Source organism: Azolla caroliniana, unplaced genomic scaffold, assembly GCF_043228905.1.
Source record: "Azolla caroliniana isolate FFs.n. ecotype wild unplaced genomic scaffold, voAzoCaro1.0.p SCAF_5, whole genome shotgun sequence".
NCBI classification, from domain to species: Eukaryota; Viridiplantae; Streptophyta; class Polypodiopsida; order Salviniales; family Salviniaceae; genus Azolla; species Azolla caroliniana.
This window is the reverse complement of record NW_028230440.1, coordinates 2,867,449-2,876,872: the sequence shown is the minus strand read 5'-3', so window position 1 is coordinate 2,876,872 and position 9,424 is coordinate 2,867,449. Positions and strand designations below refer to the sequence as shown.

Here is a 9,424-nt window from a genome sequence, read left to right as displayed (position 1 = left end):
GCTTTGCAATTAGGAGTTAAATGCACTACCTCTTACCAAGTTATGCTCTTGGAAACAGGTGTTCAATCTATAGAACTATTGGCACATTAGTCATCATGCAAAAGCAAAATTGCACACTATAGATACAAGCTTTATTATACCACTCGTTTAAGTTCTCTTTCTTCCAAATAGTAAGTATTGCAAGCATTATACTCAATAGTCTTTCCTTGACTTCACCACGTGACAACTAATGAATATTATGAATTTGTAAGGGTCTATGAGCATCCAATTGCATTTGTTCCGAGAGCTCTAAAATTTCATGTGTCCTTTTGGTACTATTGTTAGCCAATGCATATACCTTATTTGCAATTTTTTCTACAAGAAGGAGCTCAGGGATATCTCTAAATACATCTGAAATAACCAATGCTTCTCTATGAGCAATACAATGTACACCAACCAAATTTGGGATATCATTTTTCGTTAATGTTACTGTTCCAATTTCACTACCAATCATTGATGGCGCACCATGAGTTGCTAATCCAATCAACTTGTTCATGTTGAGGCATTGATCGCCTAACAGATGCTTAACATGTTCATATATAGTTCTACCTTTACCATTGGGAATTTTTAGCAAACCCATGTATTCAGTTTGCTTAGGCCCACAACCACCACATTGCAAGTATGTAACATACACAATGAGATGCAACTCTAATCCATTGTCAATACTTTAATCTAGCATCAAAGAGTAGTATGGGGAATTTATTAGGTTTGAGCTTTGAATTTCTAGAAAATATTTCCCAAAGGCAACCAAAAATCCATATCCTCCATATCTACTAGTATAAGATATATAATCATGTTGCTTAGGCATATTAGACACCTTTAGTAGCACAGCCAAATCACATAATTCTTTGTATGTAGCAATAGACAGATCTTTTTTTGCAATAAAGTACATGAGTTTCATTGTTGTTATGACCTTATTTTTGTTAATATCATCCAATTGTGATACATGCTTTGGGATGGACATTGCTTTCCCTTCAATATCACATATCCATTTTGATGCACATAATTTATGGCTACTTGAGTTAACATGGGTCAAAATTGCATCAAGTTGCAAAGTAATGCATCCAGAATCAACACCCCAAGGCCTAGGACTAGCATATTCCTCACACCATGTACATTTCATTAATGTTTTCTCTCCTTGCATAATGCATCATATCCATGGGAATTTATCTCTCCATGCATCACGGAATTTTCTTTTAGGCTTTTCTTTGGTTATTTTAGACGAACAACTCTCTTGAGTTAAACTCTCTAAATCAGTCCCAAACAAATCCATATCCTCATTTAAATCATTGTTTATATTTATGTCATTTGTATCATTCGATGGTTTCCATGCAAACATTACACTAATGGTTCGTTGATTTTTTCTTTTGGGAGCCATAATTATGCTGAATAAGAAGAAATGGATCATGTAAGAAAAGATCATGCCATCAGTTCAAAACAATCACTAGCATCATTAAACCCATACATATTAGTTATGACCTATTGAGCAATGAGATTTTACATGAGTATAATTCTCTTTGGCAGAAAGATCATACTTTGTTGATTATACCTTGAAGCGAAAAGGATAATCTCTAGGATATGAGTAATGACATACAACTCCAAGCATCCAAAACTTAGTCATATGTCCATATTAGCATGTTACTATCACAACTCCACAAACAAGGGTCATGTAGAATTTGTATGAAATATGAGAGATTAGGTAAGGTTAAGAGATTGACATCTATGAGACTTTCGAATTGCAACACACTCTAAGTGTGTGCTATCTACTACACAACATCCAATAAGAAATTCCCAAACTTCTGCCCTTATTGATGGATCCACACCCGAAGTAATAAGATTTGAATCTCATATAGAATAATGTGGGTTAATCCTTTGTCATAGGCTTTATACTTTAACAACTTTTAAATTCTTTCACAAGTTGTCTAAGCAATACACCCCAAATGATCATTGTATCATGAAAGAACATGATCATTAGCTCATTTTAGCTAAAAATCCTTAGAAGCCAAATTTTGGATGCTATGAGTTTACTACATCCCAAATGCAATAAACCTAAATACCCCATCTCCTATGAACGATAAAGAATGAATTCTATTCTATTGTCTCTAGTTCCAGAATTCATGTTATTGGCCACTCAAGAAAGATAGAAGACCATCATCATCGTTGCCTCATATGATCATCTTCTTCGTGATCATGATCTTCTTCTCGAGATCAAATCTTGTCTCGCCATCAGAAAGAGATCAAAGAACTTCAAAACCGAGAGATAGCTCTAAAAAAAGTAGTAGCAAAAGGGAGCAAAGCAGAACAAAAGGCAAAGAAAAGACAGGTGGAAGAAGATATTTTGAAGCAAGAGACAAATATGTGTGAGAGACATGCAAAGGAGTTGTCAGAATTAGGAGCCAATAAAGAGGAGAGCAATACCAGTGGTGATGGACTAGTAAAAGAATTTGGTGGTATTTCTACTTCATCTGGAACTTAACCACTAAAACCAACGAAAGCCCAAAAAAGGCGTGACAAGAGAGAAAACCAAGAAGCTGAAAGAGAACAAAGAATTCAAGAAGAGCAAAACAATGTGGTGAGTGATCGGATGGTGGAAAACGAATTGCTTGAAGGAAAGCTACGACCACTCAGGTTAGCACTGAAGGAGATGAAGCCGGATGGGCATTGCTTGTATAGAGCATTAGAGGATCAACTAGCACTCTACCTAGATACTTCTTCTATACAGTTCTCATTCCAAAAATTGAGAGAGATAGCAGCATCTTATATGCAGAGTCATGCCAAAGATTTGCTCCATTTGTTATGGTAGGGGATACTGATCAAAATGATGTTAATGAGAACGACGAAGTTGTATTTGAGAGATATTGTCATCAGGTTGAGTCAATGGCATCATGGGGAGGACATCTAGAATTGGATGCTCTTGCACACTCTTTACAAAAGCATATAATTGCGTACTCAAGCAGCCTTCTTGAGGTTGAAATGGGTAAACAATATGGCAAAAATATGAATTCTACCCTCCGGCTCTCATATCATCGTCATGCTTTCGGGCTTGATGAACACTATAATTCAGTTGTTCCTTTATTACTAGACAACTCAAAGTAAAATGACATTTGATAGTAGCTTTAGATGAGAATGAAATTGTGGAAACCATAATATGTTTTCACAGTTATTTAACTCATTTTTTTAAAAAGAAAACTCGTTAAACCATTGCATATTCCATTAGTTTGTAAAAGTGAAAGAGTTGTTATATCTTATGGTATAGCAAGCAAACTATATTGTTTGTCAAAATACCCAAAAAAAGAGAGGCTATTAGTAACATGGTGAACTAATTCATTGCTTAGGAAGCCTTTGCCACTACTCCATTCAATATTATATGCAAAAGCTTTTTCAAATGAAAGAGAGAGAGAGAGAGAGAGAGAGAGAGAGAGAGAGAGAGAGAGCTACCTTAGATGGGTGAGCAGGAGAATCGAGATGTTGTTGAATCTATGAGTAGCAAGCAACGAGCAACAAGCTTTGAGTAGGGATAGTAAGCAGCAAGCTTCCTGCAAGGTGCAGGGCCGAGGGAGCAACGAACAAATAAGGGGAAAAGGGAGGAAAGGGGGGAAAAGGGAAAGGAAGGTCTTAGGTGGGAATTCGGGAAGAGGAGATTCATAATTTAGACAAACATTAGTTTTTTTACATTTTTTTTTACACAAACTATATAAAGTCCCAATGCAACCGAAACGTTAACATTGTTCCTGGGAATATAATACTATTGTATTGGTCTTAGCAAAATTTGATGGTATTGGGAAATTTTAAGCCTTCATTTTTACGTTTTCATAAAACATATGCTCATCAAGATTGACGGTTTCATTTTAAATTAACCTTCATATACGGTTAAATTTGCCAAAAACGATCAAAACAGTTGTCAAAAGGCAACATTGGATCAAAGTTAGACTCCTTTGAGCTTTAAATGATCAAGGTGGAAGACAGTTTAAAGTTGAGACGATGTCGTGATGTGGGAAAAGCATAGGGGAAATTAAGTTCAATGAGGAATATTAAAAAGGTTGAATGATAGATCAAGGGTGTGGTAAGAAAGGCATACAATGAGTTGGAGTTAAATATAACAAAAAGTCTTAGCTCAATTAGTAAAGGCATGTGCTATAAATGGTCCTACTTGGACTATAGGAGATTACGTGGACAAATGAATGTGATAGTAGACATTATGATTACCCTTTTCCTAGCATTAGGCGCCAAAAGGAGATATAGAGCATACAAGTAAAAAAAAGGGTGATGCATTCAAAAATTAAAAAAGACCAACTTTTTTATCTAGGAGATAGCCTCTCAAATCCTATAGAAAAGGGGAGAGGGCTCATTGTTTGGGAGGGGACAAGTTAGAGACACGAAAGCGTTGCCAAAATCCGAAGAGAGAAAACTAGGGTTGCGAATTAATAGGGTGTTCGAGATCAACAACGACAAAAGGCGAGTGGTCGTTCGTTGAGACATTGTACCGAAACTCAAGAATATCCCCCTAGAGCTCTACTCGTGACCTTATCCTCTCAATTTACTCCTATGTTCTTCCTATCCTTCTTATATTTCTTGTTTACTCCATGTTAACAAAGCCGATAATTTTCTCGTTGTGCTTTCACTTTGTTAAACTTACTATTGATTACAAAATTTTAATATAATATTTATTTTACTATTTTTTGCAAATCCTTGTTTTAGTATCTGACACGAGACTTTGCCACATCTGAACTAACCTATTGGAAAACTCTTCTCGTCAACACAAGGACTTCACTTCAAAGGTTGTGACAAATTTTTTGGATCTCGATTCCGACTACCAAGCGAGGAATTACATATACCCACACATTTTTTGGGAGAAGGGAGTCGAAGCCGGCTAAAACCGATGTCTTGTCCATAGGACAACACTTGAGGACAGGGGGAGCACACAATTTCCACCGCCCCTACCGATCGGACTCTACTGCCTCTCCCTTGTCTTTCATGTCTCGGGCTGGTTTCTGTCACAATCCACATTCGGATCGTGCTCCATCCAAATCAAAATGCCGACCAGTTCAATCCCCAGTCGGGTCGACTTCCGATTCCGCTCCCTTTGGCGTCGCCTCTCACTTCCTCCTTCCCTACCATGGCTCTATCCTCGTCCTCCTCGCAAGCCGTTTCCCATCCTTCTTCGTCGACATCGTGTTAGGACTCCTCGTTGACGCATCGTCGCACCGTCGCGAACCCCACCTCATCCAACCGTCGACATACTCGTTCGACTTCCGACCAGTCCTCGATAAGGCCATTCGCTCTGTCGTCTTCTTCGAGCTCAATTCTGATGGCCTTCCGTTCCGCTCGATCGATCGACCTAGCAAACAACAAGACTTTGTCCACCCCCACTAGTCTTTTTTCCCACTCTAGGAGCCAAGTAAAGCGCCGCTCAAACTCCTAAAACGCCTTCGTTGCGCCCCGGTGGGTCTTTGCCGATGCAAACCACTGGTTGAAGTCACACCATCCTCGGCTTTTTGGCCGTCCTCCGTATGCCTGCAGGAGCGCCTCTTCGAAGGCCTCCCATGAACTATGAGCTTCTCAAAGCTCCTTTACCTCCGCGTGCATCCGGACAGCTATGACGCAACAGAAGAACGCCAACCTCAATGCCTCATCAATACCTCGCATCTCTATCTCCGTGTTATAGGCCTCCAAGTAGAATGGGACTTTGTCCCCGTTGAAACGGCTAACTCTTTCGACCACTCGTTCGACCGCTTGTTGCGCCGCTTCTCATCTCATCACCACTCGTCCGAACTCCATCACCACTTCGGCCACCATCTCCACGAAGTCATCGTCTTCCGACTCCATCTTCCCTTTCCGCCCTTTCACGTCGAGTTCACCAAAGATGTCGCGGAAATCCACGAGTACTTGTCAAAAATAGGCGGGACCACGAGAGTCTCGAACGAGAGAGAGAGAGAGATGATACCGGGAGACTGACTCTCTCTTGGCCTGGCTGCGTTGGCTGTGGCACAGACTGGAGCAATTCCGAATGCGTACCAAAGGCTACCGAACAAAGGAGAGAGAGAGAGAGAGAGAGCACGCAACACCGATTGAACACACGCCTCCTATGTACAGGAAACGAAAAGAAAGAAATGCACCCGACACCAACAAAGACAAATATGCACAACCCTTTATATGTGTATTTATAACTCCAACTCTGAGCCAAACCTTGGTAGATCATGTTATGATAGTTGTTTATTGCCAAGCAAGGTCTTGCACAAGAGACATGGCAGAAACGAAAACCCTAGTATATGGGAGCTCTCAACTGGACTAAACCTTAAACAGACATGAAGAAGACCTAACAGAAACCCAAAAGTAAGAAGAAGAGAAAACAACCTAAGTGGTATATCCTCCTAACTCAAAATGGGCAACCCCCACACAAGAGACCCTCCCTTCCTTTTATAGCACAAGGAAGGAGTGGCATAACAATGTGTGATAAATATCCCTTATTACAAGGGATACTTTGTCCTGTTATTACTCCTATTCGGCGCCTTAAAAGCACCTGCTACCTTTGTACATCTTTTACAAGGGTGAGTGCACACGGTGCACTACGCCGATATCCTCTACAACCCCGGTTTTCGCACTGTGGCCTCGAATCCTCACGACGTCTCGACCATGCGTCTTGGCTGTGTATCTTGGCCGCATGTCTTTCTTTACACACTTCCGGTACTCTTCAAGAGTGGTGGCTCCTATGCATCTCAACCTACCCCGTGCAAGCATTGGCTTGAAATTGGCAACCTCCATAGACCCTTTAGTGTGTCCTGCACCAAGAACAAGATGAATTTCATCTATGAACAGGATACCTTGCCCTCCCTCTAGTACTTCTTTCAGCACAGCTTTTAGCCTTTCTTCAAACTCTCCATGATATTTAGCTCCAACAACAAGAGCTCCCATGTCCAATGCTATGATTCTCACATCAGAGAGATTTCTTGGAACATCATCTCCAATAATCCTCTATGTCAACCCTTCAACAGTGGCAGTTTTTCCAACGACAGGCTCACCAATGAGGACAGGGTTATTCTTCATGCGCCTAGAGAGGATACAACAACTTGAAGAAGGTCATGGAGATAGTGCAGGAAGGTCGCGTTCCATGGCGTTGGCTGATCCACGTGACTGTTCAGGCTCGTGTAACTACTTGATCCTTCACGATTCATGGTCTGATAGCCCATTAAAGCTTCTTCGACAGAGCCGAGCTGAAGATAAGAGGGATGATGATGAGAAGAATAAGGCTCAGGGACGTTGTTCTTGGCAATAGCAGTAGCGGTAGAGATGGGGACCTCTGTGAATGAAGCTTTGGGGATAGACGCAACTTCAACAATGGCGACGACACTCATGGCGAGGAGACAGGCATGCAGGCACAGAGGAGGAGAGAAGAACAAGTTTTCTCTACGTCTTTATCTGCATCTGCGAAACTATCACCCCTTTTGGCATACAGATAGGCCAAAGCCTCCCTAAGGCTGGACGAGGCACCTGTGATGATGACAATCTTCCTGCGAAGGTCCTCCTCCAACACAGAGCTGATCAAGCAGAGAAAAAGTCTGTGGAATGTGAGAGCGGGCCACAACAGGATCAAGATGCAGAAAGCGACGAGAGGGATAGTGATCCCCAAGAATGCTTGAAGCTTGATATGATCTTAGATTGCAAAATATGTGCACCACTAACTACAAGGTGGACGCAAGCATTGTTCCAGAAGGACCAAAATAATGAGATATCACAATGCCCCCCAAAATACCAAGAGGTTTACTCACCATGCCTTGAGCTTCTCCTTTGGCAATCACCTCTGCAAAGCTACGTTGGGCAGCAAAACCTGTTCATTCTCCTTCAGCAAAACCTCTGAGGGTCTAGGGTTTCCATTGCATAGATAGAAATCAAACAATGAGTGTGAGGGGAGAGAGAGAGAGAGAGAGAGAGAGAGAGAGAGACTTCCTCTTAGGGGTAGTGATCTCCATCATAGGCTGGCTCTCACAGAGAGTCCATACACAAATCACACTCTCTAACACAAAGACTAACACGCAGAGAATAGATAGAGATTAGTGATGGAGAGGGAGAGTGAGGGATAGACTTCCTCTCAAGGGAGGGTCGGCCGGTCAAGCTTGCCAAAAGTGTTGATGGGTGGGATTGAAGCCTAGAATGGATCCACCCCCCATGGATCCACCCCCCTCCCAAGGGGGTTGAGAGAGAGAGAGAGAGAGAGGAAAAATAAGAAGCACACCAAAATGAGAGGGGAAAAAGTTATATATCTATTACATGCCCCATAAGGGGTTTATATAGTACATGATGTAACCGTTACAAAAGAATGAGAGAAGCAGGGAGTTACATTATTGACCCACTCTCTCACTTTTGTACACATGCACACAAATGTGCATGTGTTTATACACATACTCATCCTCACACACTCATACACATTACACATACACATTAACCACATTATCGTGTTCCACCCCTTATGCCTCCCCATATATTATTACGGGTAACAAAGATCTCTAGGTGGCTACCGGTACTTCATCATGTTCGTCGATGATTGTACATGAAAGATTTGGGCCAATTTGATTATGTCGAAAGACGAAGCACTCGAGATCTTCGCTTGATGGTTAATCGAAGTGGAGAACCGGTTGGGACACAGAGTGAAAACACTTTGTTTCGACAACCAAGGCGAATATACCTCTCGAGCCTTCAAGCAGTACCCATTTGACAAAGGGATCCGACACCAAAAGACCGTTCCTCACACACCCATGCAAAATGGAGTGGCAAAACGGATCAACCGAACGATCCAAGAGAGGATGACGGCAATGCTCCAACAAGCCGAACTGAAGCTGGAGTTCTAGGCCGAAGCATTGCAGATGGTAGTTTACTTGATAAATCTATCGCCGTCGAAAGCAATTAAACTCGAAGTACCACAGGCATTATGGTCAAGCAAACAGCCGACCTATGAAAGGCTTCGAATTTTCAGATGCAAAGCTTATGCATTCATCCCCAGGAAAAAGAGGACCAAGTTGGCACCCCATGCGACAAAGTGCATCTTTCTCGGTTATGGAACCGATGGGGATTTCAGCTATTGGCTATGGGACCCAGAGAATCGAAAATTGATCCGAATCGGTGACGTAGTCTTCAATGAAGACTCTATCCTCTCGAAGTGGCACCAATAGAAAATAGTGTGCAAAAAGGTCTCCTTCGACATCGACAAAGAAGTTGTAGAAAGACCGACCCACCGGGCCGAATCGGAGATTCAACAAACAATTGAACTCGACCAAGCTGACAATACACTTGTTGACTCCGAATCGGTAGGAGGTCCACAAGTCGAACTTGAAGACAAAGCCGAATCCACAAGAGTCGAAAAAGGCAAAGTCAAGATGTGAATCGGAAACAA

At 41.7% G+C, this 9,424-nt stretch overlaps 1 protein-coding gene and 1 pseudogene across 1 annotated transcript; one reads left to right on the top strand and one right to left on the bottom strand.

The window, feature by feature from the left end:
• Positions 1-226: 226 nt before the first annotated feature.
• Positions 227-619, bottom strand: LOC147863639 (uncharacterized). Its single transcript, XM_087319298.1, has one exon. It carries the CDS (start codon positions 617-619, stop codon positions 227-229), a length of 393 nt encoding a protein of 130 aa, XP_087175424.1.
• Positions 620-2,233: 1,614 nt separating this feature from the next.
• LOC147863638 (OVARIAN TUMOR DOMAIN-containing deubiquitinating enzyme 5 pseudogene) lies at positions 2,234-3,349 on the top strand (annotated as a pseudogene).
• The last annotated feature ends 6,075 nt before the right edge of the window (positions 3,350-9,424 follow it).